General features: G+C 41.9%; 1 protein-coding gene across 1 annotated transcript in view; it reads left to right on the top strand.

Annotated features, from left to right (window-relative positions):
- Positions 1–9,846: 9,846 nt before the first annotated feature.
- Positions 9,847–15,213, top strand: part of RMND5A (required for meiotic nuclear division 5 homolog A) — a 64,714-nt gene continuing 59,347 nt past the window's right edge. The window contains exon 1 of the mRNA XM_045827457.1: positions 9,847–10,282. Within this exon, the coding sequence (XP_045683413.1) occupies positions 10,141–10,282 (142 nt within the window). The 5' untranslated portion in view covers positions 9,847–10,140. The remainder of the gene's footprint in view (positions 10,283–15,213) is intronic.

Below are 15,213 nucleotides of genomic sequence, written 5' to 3'. Positions count from 1 at the left end.
ATTTACTTGCTGAATAATTAATCTTTAATTTGTTTCAAGAGAATTTATAAATGATTGTTGAAGTTTTTTATAATTGCTTTAACATAATTGTCAGATAATCTCAACCTTTGATTCATCTCATCATTGGTGTACATCAAGTGTCTTTTCTCATTCATGCTTTGATTTTTAAAATTGTATACTGAACATTTTGGGCAGTATATTGCATGGCTTTGGGTTTTATTTAATCTTTTGTTTCTTCTAGGAGGCAGTCCCCTGTTGAGATTTAGCACATGGGCTGCTGGGTGTGTATGTATAGGTTTTCTCTGGTCTCCGCCACCACCAACTTGGCAAAAGCAGAGCACTGAATCACACTGCCTTGTTGTGAATGGATGAGGTGGAAGTTCAGTTTGCCCCTTGTTCCAACGACAACTTCCCAGTGAAAGTGGGGGACAGACTCCACTGTCTTGTTGCCTCTGAGTCAGGGTATAAACTCAGCACTGAGCTCAACCTGTTGATCCTACCTGCTGGGGGAATTGGAGCACCACCCACTTTTGCAGGCAGAAGGTAGGAGGTCAGTTCCCCACTCAGCCCTTCCAAAACCATTATTTAGGAGAATAGAGCATTGACTGTCCCATCCATGCATTAGTGGGATTAAGTGGAAAAATAACTCCTTTCTCAATTCCCCTGAAGTGGGAGAGAGCGCAGTCTTGTCTAGTTTGGCTGGAATAAGATAGATATTGCCAAATAAGGTTTTCCATTGTAATGCCAACCTTTCCCCATTGTTTGGCTAGGGAAAACAGGTTTTTCTTGGAGCTTTTATTATCTGTGCCTGTTTATGGTGCTGGCTTTGAGGTTTTTGCAGTGCCCTGTCAGCGATGAGACAGAAAATAAAGAAACCCAGAAACTTACCACTATACCATTCCTCAAGTGCCAAGATCCCTATGTAGCCCAACTTCTTTCTACATTTCAAAGTATTCCCATGCTTTTGTGTGTGTTTCTCCAGAGTTTTTAGGGAGGAACGGGATTATTTCATGTTAGTGGAACTAGAAGTCTCTTCAAAAGGCCATTTTTTAAACACTTGCTTAATTTACCACCTGGAGTCTCGTCCAGGTTGTCCAAAGTCATGAAGCTTGTATTTCAGCAATTTATAACTGAGACTCTGTCCTGAACATGCATAGTAAGATATATAAACAGATGAATCAAATCCATTCCTAATAAAAGGAATAATAGCACCCTAAATTTATGTAGGGTTTCATGATTTACAGATAAGCTTCTGGATTCTATTTAATACACACTTTCTATACACATATACTCCAAATATTTACTAATTAAATGTATGAATTTATATGTATATATAAATTACTCTCAACAATGGTACAAGGTAGGTGGAGTAGGTATTGTTATTTTTAAAAGGGAGGGGCTGTTTGGTTAAGTTTCTTGCCTAAGGTTGAAAAGCTGGTAAGTAGAAGTGTTATGATTTTTGCAAATTTTGGCCCTGGGATCCTATTACCAAACCACACTACCTAGGGTAAATGATTCTTTGTTCTATTAGAAATCTCATGTTAGACAAGTCATTATGGAGCATGATTTTGTCTTTCTGAGGTACAGTACCTTATGGACTTTGAAGTCAGAGATTTCAATTCAAATTCCAACTCCACCATGTTTAAGTTGTGTAATCTTGGAAAAATTACTTAAATGATGAGATGAATCAAATTCACCTGTGCCTCAGTTTCTTAATCTGTAAAATGAGGATCACAATATTTACTTTAAAAGGTTCTAGTGGATAATTACACATTTAAAGCAAAGTGTCTGGCTTAATAAATGGTAGCTATTGTTGTTATTATTATTAAAAATAAATAAAGCAAAAAAAACCTCACTGCATTTCCATAATGAGGAAGTAATGATTCAGACTCAAAACTTTCAGAAGCAAGGAGGGTGCACCTGTCCACTCCTGTTTGGCTGTGCAGCACCTCACATGTTGCTTAAGAAACATCACCATCTCTGTAATTTTAACTGGAAGGGACTTAAAGGTCATCTATTTCAAGCTTCTCATTTTATAGATAAGGAAACTGAGGCTGGGTGAGGTTGAATGAATTACTTTAGGATTACAGTGCTAATACCCTTCCTGCTACACCTGGCTAAGCACATAAATGAGTAAGCAGAAAACAAAAATGTACAAAGACACCCCAGACTCCAGAAAGGAAAAGATTCAGATCAATAAGACCCTGAAGGAGCAGGTCTGAAAGGTATAAATACCCCCCTCCAGGATGAGCACCATATATGAGGGAAATGCCTATATACCATCCATATGTATATGAAAAATATGGGAGTAGATTAACTGATAGGTATTGAATTAGAAGTGACTTGGCCTTCAGAAGTGGTGAAGGCTACACTGGTAGGGCTTTGCTGGTGAGAGAGGGTGCCTTCTAGAAACATTAGTGGGTAATGAAGGAAGTGGGTAGTAGATGCAGAAGAAAAGGCATTATTGTCAACACTGCCTATCCAGTTCCTAAAAGTAGGTTTTAATGGCGGCAAGTGTCATCCACCTAACCTCCAAACAGTCATTTAAGTGGCAATGTGCCCCAAACCACACAAGAGATATAAAAGAAGTAGAAAACAGTCCTGGCTGGTATGGCTCAGTGGATTGAGCACGAGCCTGCAAACCAAAGGGTCATTGATTCAATTCCCAGTTAAGCCATATGCCTGGGTTGTGGGCCAGGTCCCTGGTAGGGGGCACGTGAGAGGTAACCACACTTTGATGTTTCTCTTCCTCTTTTTCTCCCTTCCCCTCTGTCTAAAAATAAATAAATGAAGTCTTTTTTTAAAAGAAAATACAAAATATCTATTAAAAATAGAAAAGATTCAGATTAATATTTTTAGTAGTAGTTGTGCTTCCACTGATATCTTAAACTGGGTCTTAGTAGCAATTTCCAGAAATGTCTCACGTGAAGATTCTTTTTTTGACTTGAAAATAATGAAAATTTTAAATAATGATGAGAATGAATGACATTTTTCAGACTTCAGTATTTCATAAAAACACATTTTGTCAGGTGACCAGTGGTTTTATGTTGTCCATCAGCTAGAATAGTCAGTAAATTAGCAAAGTCTTTTCCACAAGGCCTTTTTTTTACAATTGTAATTATAAACATACCCTTTTTTACACTTATCTGAAAGTGTATTTTACATAAAAGTACATTTCTAAAGTAATTTTCAAATAAATTCTCAAATCAAAAAGATGAAATTTTTACCTTTTCTGTCTTGCCTCTGCTAGTTTCAGGGCCCTAAAAATAAATCAAAGTGCAAAGAATACATGAAATACACTGAGTAAGGGTAAGTGCTAAGATGTAGTTATGTTTAACAGCTATTTAACACTTCAAAATGATGTCAAAAGCGGTTCCATAAACTTTGTTTGTTAGAGAAATGTTGAAGTGGATATCAATAACAGTTTATGAACTAGTTACATATAATGACAGCTATCTTTTATAAAAGTGCACATATAGATGTGTATGTGTATTCACAGGAAAAACTCTGAAAATTCACCCTAAATGTTAAAACTGATTTTTTCCCCTGGGTTTTGGGATTTCATGGGATTATTATTTGTTTACTCTTTTACATTTTCTAAATTTTTTTAGAAAAAAAATTTATGTATTTTTGTCTCCTTTAAAAAAAATGTTCACTTAAATGTTACAAAGAATCAAATTTGGAGTGCAGGGGAGGAGCAGAGCAAGGTCCAGAATGATTGCAAATGAAAGGTTCTCCAGATTGAACTGAATGTGGGCAAGAGTCCATTTGATACTGGAGTGGTATTTGTGTGTGTATTCTTTTTTTGTTGTGTGCTGAAATACAATCATAGAAAAATAGCTTACAGTTCTGAAAACTGAATTGTTTTCCTCTTGCTTCTAGAGACCCTTCTCTGACAAATCAAGGTTTAGGCGTAATACATTGGGTAGAAAGGCCAATAGAAAGTCAGAAGAGGGCTTCCAGCCAAGATGGAGGCATAGGTGGTTGCACTGCACCTCCTCGCACAACCAAAACTAAGGACAACAAGAATTTACAAACAAAAACCAACCAGAACAGAGAGAAATGAACTGAAGGGAAGTCTGAATACCATACATCCAGTCCGGTAAGGAGGAGTGGAATCGAAGGCCTACAGAGAGGGGTCGAGGGGTCCCAGCAGGAAAAAGCGAGGGCTGGCAGACATGGGTGCACAGGGCACAGATGGCAGTTGGCGGACCCCAGAAGCACAGGGGCAGCTCATGGACTGGTGGCAGACCCTGGGTGCGGGAGGCAACCAGCAGACCCAGTGAGGCACGCAAGGCAGCTGGCTGTCTGCAGCCACACATTCGCATGCAGACAAGCTAAGTGAAAATGCGCAGCGACACAGACCGTGCAACCCAGGGACCCAGCGCCTGGAAACAAGGCCTAAGGCACCAACTGAAAACACCTGTGGAAGTTGAGGCCGGGAGATTCTCTCAGCCTCACAGGAGGCTCCTTGGAGAAACCCACAGAGTCTGAGAGAGTACACAAGCCCACCCGCCAGGGAGCCATCACCAGAGGGGCCCAATTTACTTGTGAGAAGCAGCAAGGGGGACTGGAGTCCTGATGAGAGAGGAGCGGGTGCCATTGTTCCCTCTCGGACCACACCCCCACATACAACGTCACAACCCAGCCACTTGAGGTGCCCTGCCCTGGTGAACACCTAAGGCCCCACCCTACATACGTAACAGATGCAACCAGACCAAAGGAAAAAAATAAAATTAAATTAAAAAGATGGCTTAAGCAGAGTTAAAAGCCCCAGAGCCAGTTTTTTTTTAAGCAACCGGGAAATAGCCAACCTATCAGATGCACAGTTCAAAGCACTGATGATCAGGATGCTCACAGAATTGGTTGAATTTGGTTGCAAATTAGATGAAAAAATGAAGGCTACGATAAGAAAAATGAAGGAAAATGCACAGGGAACCAATAGTGATAGGAAGAAAACTGGGACTCAAATCAATGGAAGGTACCAGAAGAAGGAAAGGAACAACCAAACAGAAAAGAATGAAGAAACAAGAATTCAAAAAAACAAGGAGAGGGTTAGGGACCTCTAGGACACCTTTAAACGTTCCAACATCCGAATTATAGGGGTACCAGAAGGGGAAAAGGAAACACAACAAGTGGAAAACTTATTTGAACAAATAGCAAAGGAGAACTTCCCCAATATAGCAAGGGAAATAGACTTCCAGGAAGTCCAGGAAGCTCAGAGAGTCCCAAAGAGGTTGGACCCAAGGAGGAACACACCAAGGCACATCATAATTACATTACCCCAAGATTAAAATGAAGGAGAGAATCTTAGAAACAGCAAGAGATAAGGAGACAGTTATCTACAAAAGAGTTCCCATCAGACTGTCAGCTGATTTCTCAAAAGAGACCTTGCAGGCAAGAAGGGGCTGGAAAGAAGTATTCCAAGTCATGAAAGGCAAGGACCTACATCCAAGAATATCCTATCCAGCAAAGCTTTTATTTAGAATGGAAGGGGAGATAAAATGCTTCTCAGATAAGGCCAAGTTAAAGAAGTTCATCCTTACCAAGCCCTTATTTTATGAAATGTTAAAGGGACTTATCTAAGAAAAAGAAGATAAAAATATGAACAGTAAAGAAAGACATCAAACTCACAGTTAGTAACAACCACACTGAAACAAAAGCAAACTAAGCAAACAAAGAGAACAGGAGTGGAACCACAGAAATGGAGATCACATGGAGGGTTAGCAACAGGAAAGTGGGAGGAGGAGAGAGGGGGAAAAGATATAGAGAATAAGTAGCATGGACAATAGGTAGAAAATAGACAGGGGGAGGGCAGGAATAGTGTGGGAAATGTAGAAGCTAAAGAACTTATGAGACATAGATATGAACTCAAGGGGGGGAATGTGGGTGGGAGGGGGTGGGCAGGGGGGAGGGGAGTGAAGGGGGCTAATTGGACAACTGTAATAGCATAATGAATAAAATATATTAAAAAAAGGAAGTCAGAAGGCAACATAAAGATCTCTTTCCATACTAGCACTATTTTTCTCTCTTCAGTTAAATTTGAGGCCCCTTCTCATACTTGTTTTCTATGCTATTAGATTTTGGGGATTAGATTTCAACTAGCTAACAATCTAGTTGAGCTAATAAGGCAAATATTTTAAAAATATAGGGGCAGTGTGCACCTAGGCATTAAATGACAACAGAGAAGTCCTATAAGCCGTTGAAGGAGTGGCTGGTTTCTTTATACTGTGTGGTCATGGTTTAGATCAGCACCACTTAATAGAACTTTCTACAGTGACGGAAATGTTCCTTCTGTGCTGATCAGCACAGTAGCCACTAGCCACATGTGGTTACTAAGTACTTAAAGTATGGTTAGTGTGACTGAAGAAAGGAATTTTTAATTTAACTTAAATGGCTATATATGAGGGAGAGCCACAGAAACAGAATTGATAAAAAATTGTGTTTTTATTCTTACATGTTTAAACTTCAGTCACCTTCAAAGTACTCTCCATTTAATGCAATACACCTACTAAGACATTTTTTTCCACTGCGCAGAACAGTTATTGAACTCATCAATTTTGATTCCTTTTAGTACTTCTGCAGTGTTTTTGCTTCACCTCTTCCACATAGGCAAAATGTTTCCCTTTGAGGACTTTTTTTTTTTCATTTGGGGAAACAAAAAAATGTTGCTTGGGGCAAGATTACGTGAATAGGAAGGGTGGGGCAGAGGGATTCATGCCATCTGGGTCAAAAACTGCTGAACACTCAGCGTAGTTAGGTCTCATGAATCAGCCATCATGAAATGGGCAAATGCGTTGAAAACAGTCTTCAAAATAAAAATTCACTGAAGCCAAATGCAGTCTCTCAGAACAACACCAGCTGGTACACTGATACAGATGGGTTCCTAGAACATTCACCTAATAGGGGAAGCTTGTACTACAAGGGCCCACCCTCCAGAAAATAATTCCATGTTTTTTTGATGTCCCCCCCTTGTATAATTGGTAATTATCATATTCAAGAGTGCAGGCCAAACTCTAAGGTTAAAAGAGGTGTTGTCCTGTTAGTTTAAGAAAGGGGAGGATCTGAATAACTAATAAAGAAAAGCATTCCAGGAGAAGAAAAGGCATAAATGAGTTGTGTTCAGTTCACACCAGAAAGTATGAAAGTATTTGGATGTGGGTGTGTGAAAGTACCCAGTGTTTGGATGAGGGGTTGTGATGGCTAGCTACACTGTATAGATCATACATCTGAGAGTTAGGATTTGAAACTGTAGGTAATGGGGAGTTATTGGTTATTTTCTTTTTTAAAAAATTGAGGTATAACATTACAGTAGTTTCATGAGTACAGTGTAATGATTCAGGATTTGAATAATTGTTTCTGATCAGTGAATAGTTCTCACTATGTGCCAGAATTATGTTGAGTGCCTTACATGGATTATCTCATTTAATTATTATAACATCCTTTGGGGGAAATAAAGATTCTTTTGGTGGTCCTATAAGGGTAAGAGACCAAAGGCAGATAAGTGAAGAAATTATAATGTTGGAACTTGTCAAAGGTACTAATGAAGGTGAGAATGTAGAAATTAAAAAGCCCCACTTAAGACGTTAGGAAGTTAGACTAAATAGAACTTGATATCTGGCTGTATGGGGAGGGTGAATGAAAAGGGGAGTGAGACCATCTTTATCTTTAGGGATACTGATGAGGACAAAATCCTGCAGAACATCAGTGATTCTGGGGTTTTGCTAAGGCATTTGATTTAGCAAAAGTATCTTGAGAAAGATGTCGATCAGTGGCAATGGAAATAGTTCAGTGGAGCTGAGGAATCTGATATAGAAAAGGTTTTCAAGAATCCTAAAGGTAAGTTAAAGATGAGGATGGGGAAGTGGCAGAAGGACCTGGAAGAGTTCAGGTAATGCTGACAAAGACTGAGGAGTCAAGGATAGTTGGTTTGGGAAAAGAAATATAAACAGTACTTTTGGCATGTTGATTGGAGGAAGAGTCCTCTGGATGATGATGTCTTGCTGGTTGGAGGGAATGTGAATTTAGAGCTTATGAGACAAATCAGGGCTGGAGGGGGCAATTGTAATGTTTTCTCCCAGCCTAGTAGATAAAGGGAAAAGAGAAGGTTGAGGATATAACCTGGGGAAAGAAACATCCTAGTAATAAGGCTAAATGGGAGCTTACAATAATAACAACCACCACCATCTATCATGTCACTATCATGTGTTTATGGGCATTTACATATATTATCTCACTTAATTTTCCTAAGACTCTAATGAAGTACTAATAATTCCAATGATAAAAAAAGGAAATTGGAGATCAAAAAGGTTTTGTTGTAATTAAAAAGAGATTGCCTATTATGCTGCCAGGCTCTGTTCTGGGCACAGAACAATACATGCAAGGAGCCAGCCTTCATGGAGCTTTTATGGATGTGGTGCAGACTGGAAAAAACAATGTAAGCAAATAAATGGATCAGATCACTTCAGATTTAATAAGTGCTGAGAAAATAATAAAACTAGTGATAATTGATATTATAATAAATATGATACAGCAATGGAGGAGGGTGTTGCTGGGAGGTAAAGCTATATCAGTGTGGTCAGGGGTGGACCCTCTGAGGGAACAAATGAGCTGAGAACTTTAGGAGGAGAAAGGTGGAAGTTTTCTAGGCCAAGGAAAAGGCTAGGTGTGCAAAGGCCCCAAGGCACCTAAGCGATGCTAAGGTTTGTGCAGCTGAATGAAGCTTTGTGAGCAAGGGATACAGGCCAGATTGGAGAAGCCACCAAATCAGGGGAAGGGGTTACATTAAGGGGGCGGGGGGGGGGCGGCAAATCGTTCCGATTCAATGGAATAAGGCGCCTAAGAGGCAGGGGCTAGCTAGGCTGCCCGGCTCTCCGACCAGTTTCTATTCTGCGAAGCAGCCTGTACACGGCAGAGGTGTGAGGCAACCAGTCAGGAAGGTTCCAGGACCAGAGTCAAAGGGCAGAGGCCTGCCGGGGTTTGGGGGTGCGGGATGTGACCTAGTCGTGTCGCAGGCATCAGGTAGCACTGTCGGCCGTGCCGAGCCTTCCCTGGAGCGACGACCGCTCAGCCAGCAAGTATCTTTCATCAACGCTCCCAGAACCACCCCGTCTTTAATTCTAGTAGGCGCCGGCCTGCCAAGGTTTTTCGATCACGACGGCGAGTTCGTCTTCCAAAACTTCGGAATAACCGTACTTTGGAGTGATACAGAGGCGAAATAATTTATGGCCAGGGGCAAGTCCTATGGAAAGTAGACTTTCTGATTCTGTCCTATTTCATCTCACGGTTTTCCGCAAATGACTTGCTTCTCCGTAAGCTCTCAAAGTCACCCCCTCCAACAGGGAGACTATTGGTTCAGCCTCTAGACCCGGATTGGCTGGAGGTTTACGCCTAGGCCAGAGGTTGGAGGACGTCGGTTCCTCACGTATTCCTCGCCGTCATTGGTTAGTTTTCCCGGTTTCTGGGCGGAGTGGTTAGGAACGGTTTCCACCCTCTTGTTTACGAAGCGCGTAGTTGTAGTGCTCTCGGAGCTCCAGGGCTGTCTCCAAAGTTCCGTATTTAGCTTCTCAGACCAATTGGGTCCTTGCTCCACCCTCGACCTCTCACTTGCACGCCTCCCGCGTGGTTCGGCCCTCACCTTTAGAGCGGCGGCGCGGGCGGCTGCGGGTCGCGTTCTTCCCTCCGCATTCGCCGGGCTGCTCCCCCTCGCGCGTGCCGTTGGTACGGCCTGCGCCGCCTCCTCCCGTCGCTGGGGTGGCTAACCTCCCCCCGCCCCCCCGCCCCCCGCCCCTTCTCGGGTTGGCGGCTCTTGGTGCCGCCCTGGAGAACCAGGTCACCGGCCGGTTCTCTTGAAAACAAAACAGTCGGCGGCGCTGCTGCGCGTATCCCAACGCGGCGAGCCGGGGCCGGTGGAGCAGCAAGACGGGGTGTCTGCGACGCATCTGAGGCCGTGCGCCATGGGGCAGGCGGGCACGGGCTGTGCGGGGTTTCCCCGGCGCCGGGGCTAGCGTGCCCGCCGCCTCAGCAGCTCGCGTCGCCCGCCTGGGGGACAAGGAGGAGGACGCGGCCTCGGCCGGGCCCGGGCCGAACGGCTGCGGACACCCGGGCGCCGGGACGCCGAGCGCCGCCTCCGCCTCCGAAATGGATCAATGCGTGACGGTGGAGCGCGAGCTGGAGAAGGTGCTGCACAAGTTCTCGGGCTACGGGCAGCTGTGCGAACGCGGCCTGGAGGAGCTCATTGACTACACAGGCGGCCTCAAGCACGAGATCTTGCAGAGCCACGGTAGGGCGGCCGGGGGGAGGCGCGTGGGGCCGGGCCCACTCGCCCGCGTTCCTCAGGGCGGGCCGGGAGGGTGCCCTCGGGGTGTCGTTTCCCGCCCCCATCCCCCGCGACGTGCGGAGACCGTCAGACCCCTGTGACTTTTCTTCCTCGTCTCGTCCGATCAGCCTCTAACCCGCCCGACCTCGTTGTTAATTAAGAGTGAGTGCGAACCCACCCTGAAACCTGTCTTGGAGCCTGATGCTCCAGCCCTGTTAAGCGTGCGTGGGGATCGGTCCACCGCACCTGCACACTGTGGCTCTCTCAGCTAGGTGCCCCTTGCCCCTCCCGGGGGCGGTCTTCCGTCGTCCCCGCGAATTGCGTTGGACCCGAGGGGCACCCTGTTCCAAATCCTTGGCTGAAGACTCACTTTCTTTTTCTTACTTTTTTTTTTTTTAAATTAGGCAAGTGTTATTCTTAGCTGTGGTTTAACACAATTGTGTCTCCTGCAACTTCAGAATTTGTTGTGTGGAAGCGGCCCTTCAACTCCGCAGCAGCGCTGACATGATTCCTAGGGAATTAGCTGAATCAAACTGGTCTGCCCTCCTAGTGTTGCCTCTGATGAAACTGGGGAAGAACAGGCAATAATTCTTCCTGAAGCAAATTGTGGAGCAGGTTTTTTAGTACTTGGCCTTCATTGATCAAGTTTTTACTTGTTCTCCTTTTAGAAGGCAGAATCTCTGTAGAAGATATTTTACCTAGGTTTTTTCAGTATTGCCCTAGGCTCTGGAGGCAGACAGTTTGCCAAAGTTAACTTGTGGTAGCTGGTTGAGAAGGGTTTTTGTTTTTGTTTTTTTAAGTAATATTAAAGATCTGCTATCCTTACATTAAAATAGTCTCAGTGATAATTCCTTCTGATCAAGAAGTAAAGGAACTTATTGAATAGGTTAAGTCAGGAGCATGGGAGGGAGGGAGCCTTTTCAACTCCTAGGCTGAATAGAAGTTTGTGGAAGGAAGGTTTGGGAGCCAGGGTGAAATGCGGATACTTGTGACAAGTGAGATGAGGGTAGTGGCGCTAGTGGAGCTACTGTCTTCCTCTCCTTCATTATACACCTTCCTTTCCCAGTTGGCTTTCAGTTGAGAATAAGTGTTAGTCCCTGTAGTAAGGGAGTCTTACAACAGCATCTCATTCTGGACTCCACAGTCACTTTTGAACTCCTGGGAATACACAAACCTGCAACGATAGTGGGGCTAGGAGTTAAAATATTAATATGGAAAAATGAGCAGACCTAGGTGGTTGCCTGTGAAGGGGAGTGGAGGTGAAGTGGTCTGGCAGTCCTGGGGAGGCTCTGGTGAATGTGGTTTTGGTTATGAGAGATAAAGTGAGAGTGAAGGGCTGATGAAGATAGAGTCAGGGACCTAATGTTCACTGGTGACTGAAGATGCATAGATGGTGTCGGCCTGGAAACGGAGTATCAGTTTTCAACTTAGTTCTCCAGAAGTTCAAGGATTGTACTGAGCCCTGATTCTTTTTTTTAAATCCTTTTTATTTTTTTTAAAAAAGATTTTATTTATTTTTTTTAGAGAGAAGAGAAGGGAAGGAAAAAAGAGGGAGAGAAACATCAATGTGTGGTTGCCTCTCATGCGTCCCCCATTGGGGAACTGGCCTGCAACCCAGGCATGTGCCCTGACTGGGAATCAAACCAGTGATTCTTTAGTTCGCAGCCTGCGCTCAATCCACTGAGGTACACCAGCCAGGCCTGAGCTCTGTCTGATTCTTATCCTTAATTGTTTTGATTAAACTTTAGGTTATCTTAATTTCCCCAATCTGAGGGAACAGGAGAGCACTGTTGTCATTTAGTTGCACCAGCCTTTTAATGAGAGTTTCCCTGTAAGCCTGAAGTTCCATCTAATTTAAGATTCAGTATGGTTGATGCTCTTTGATCATTCCCAGTGTGGCCTTGATCTAATTTGAATAATGCACTGGTGCTTCTCAAGCTTCACTCACACATGGGCACTCTTATTTTTCAGACGGGTGCCCAATTTAACTTAAGTAGACTTGTCCTCTTTCTAGGCAGTGATATTTCTGAAGTCGTAAGCTTAGTGTGTTCAGTATGATAAACTACATATTAAAAATATATTCATAACTATTAAAATATTTCACATTTGGGTAAAAGCACCATTCACATCAATGGTATGGGAACCACACTTTGGACAACTGTTAACAGGTAAATAGTATGGATAAATTTTGGTGATTTGACTTATGATTATTTATGCTTTTTAGAATTTTTTTCTTTTTAAAGATTTTATTTATATGTTTTTAGAGAGAGGAAGGGAGGGAGAAAGGGAGAGAAACATGTCTTTTGCCTGTGATGGGTGCCCCCTACCAGGGACAAACCCACAACCCAGGCATGTGCCCTGATCAGGGATGGAAACAGCATCCTGTTGCTTTGGAACTATGCCCAGTCATCTGAGCCACACTGGTCAGGGTAGTATTTTTTTTTTCTTTTGGCAAATACTTTTATATACTGTGTTTCCATTTGTGGTGGAAGGGACACCAGAAGAATTATGTACCTTGTATTGCTGATATTCTAAATTCACATTTGGTGAAAGAAAAGCAGCCAAACATTTGGGTAACAGTTTTATGACCTATTTAAAGTGTATTTAAGGAAATTACAATTTTTGTAAGAGTAAAGGGTACATAGTATTTTTTATTATTAGTTTTAGGCTATTATTAAAGGGAGTTTCAACGTAGTTTCTGAAAGTGATTCTCAAGAAGATTTGTAAGTTTAAATTTTATTTATTTGTAATAGATAATACATAAAGTGATAAAAACTCACATGCAAAAAAGGATACCTGGTTAAAAAAAATCTTTCTCCCCCTCTTTCTTATTTCTGGAACACCTAATTGGCCACCTCATAAAGATGTTAATTTCCAGAAAAAAATTTTAAGGGAAATCAGGTAAATAATTTGTCATTATTTTTACTTTGAAGCACTAGAGATATATAATTCTACTTACTGTGATTTACTCTTAGTATTATCTCAATTTGCAAATTGGTAGAAACAACTTTATTTGCGGGAAGTATCTAAAACTCCTTTCTTTGTGTGGTGTGTGGTTTGACTCCTGGTAGTAAAAATCATTTAAACCATAATCCTCTGCCTTTCTTTCTTCTCCTCTTTTTTTTTCTTCAGTATTTGAGAGTGGTAAGTAGATAGTTTAGCAGGAAAGGAAAAAAGAAAAAACAAATTTGCTGGTCATAGTTTTAATTTCTGTGATTTCTCTTGCATCAGTAGACAGAAATCAGTATCACATGTTAGGTATGACTTTCCATTCTAGAGCTTGCGTTATTATACATATGCATTGAAAAGTATGCTTGTATATAAATTCTTTGTGCTTTTCAGAGACTACCAATGTTGAATGAGTTTAAAAGGATCAGGGTTTGGGGGACTAGGGGTTTGCTTATTCAGTATTGTTCTTTGGTATACTTGGAGTAGGCTATGTAGCTTAATTTCCCATTTGTTAACCAAACTTTTTGCTGAATACTAACAAGGCACTGTTATGAGAATAATGACTAAGTTTTGAATTGAATAAAATTTGATATCTAGTTTAACATCTCATCTGGAAAGTAGCAAATAAGTAGGTCGGCAAAGTTTGGGTAGACAACAGTAGCCATTGTTCAAATATTCTAAAGGAGAATAGACTAGTAACCAAACTACTTGAGCTACTTTAGATGGTGAGAATAGGTCATTGTTGGTGTTTCTAGTGGGTCTAGAAGCAGATTTAACCTTGTCAGCCATTCTTTTCCAGGCTCATGTAGGAGATAATTCTTTGTTATTTGGCACCTTATTCATTCAGACTAGCATATCACTCAGGATTCTTTTGGTTGTAGATGGCAAATTAGTTTTAATTAATAGTTTTAAGTGAAATTTGTTTAAAATTTTTAGAAAATTTATTGATTTTTTTTAGAGAGGAAGGAAGAGAGATTTGCTGTTCCATTTATTTCTGCCTTCATTGGTTGATTCTTACTGGGGATGGAACCCACAGCCTTGGCATTTAGGGATGACGCTGTAACCAGCTGAGCTAGGGCAACATGGAATTTGTTGACTCATAGCTAAATAGGCTGAGGTTAAGCCAGGCTGGCTTCAGGAGCACAAAGGATGTCATAAAGACTGGTCTTGTGTTCTCGTCCTCTCAGCTGTGGTTTCGGTGGTTGTCTTTATTCTCAAAGGAGCTTTCTCCAGGTGGAGATGGAGATGTCCAATGGAGCTCACATCTTCCTTCACTGCTAGGGACCCTGAAGACAGAAACATGCTTTTTGCCTGCATTCCTAACAAAATTACCAGGAAATGCCCTTCTTGTCGTGGTTTAGGTCGTATAAACTTCTCCCTGAATCAGTAACTGGGGCTGGGACGTGCAGTTCATTGGCTAAGTTGGTGATTACCTTGCATCAGTAGATGTATGGTCATGTGATCCACTGTTGATCACACAGAGAAGAGAGTTCTAGAAAAGAGAACTTGTGCACCCAGGACAGAAGTGGTAGATGTCTACTATGGATGTATATGGGGTGGGTTTACAGTTGTTTGTAGGGAAAATAATACTATAATTAATAAATAATAATACAAGAATAAACTGTTTCACAACTCACAACTGTAAACCTACTATTGCCCACCCCTGTATTATCATTGTACATCATACAAGTTACATGAATAGCAAATGTTCTTTGAGATATTTTCTTGACTAGCCCAATCTTTATTTCTCAGTGTTTGCCTTGCCTCCTCACACTAGTATTTGTATAATTCAAATACTGAATGTTAGTATGATTTAATCTGTCAGACTAGAAAAAATCAATTTGATTCATGTTACCTTTGAGAACTTACTTGAAACTGCTTTAATGCTTAACATAGTAAAGTTATTTCCCTAAGTTTATTTTATCTTTTATGTAATTTCTAATGCC

Source organism: Phyllostomus hastatus, unplaced genomic scaffold (genome assembly GCF_019186645.2).
Source record: "Phyllostomus hastatus isolate PE091 unplaced genomic scaffold, TTU_PhHast_1.1 phas_scaffold_78, whole genome shotgun sequence".
Classification (NCBI taxonomy): Eukaryota; Metazoa; Chordata; class Mammalia; order Chiroptera; family Phyllostomidae; genus Phyllostomus; species Phyllostomus hastatus.
This window is presented reverse-complemented; position numbering and strand designations above follow the sequence as displayed.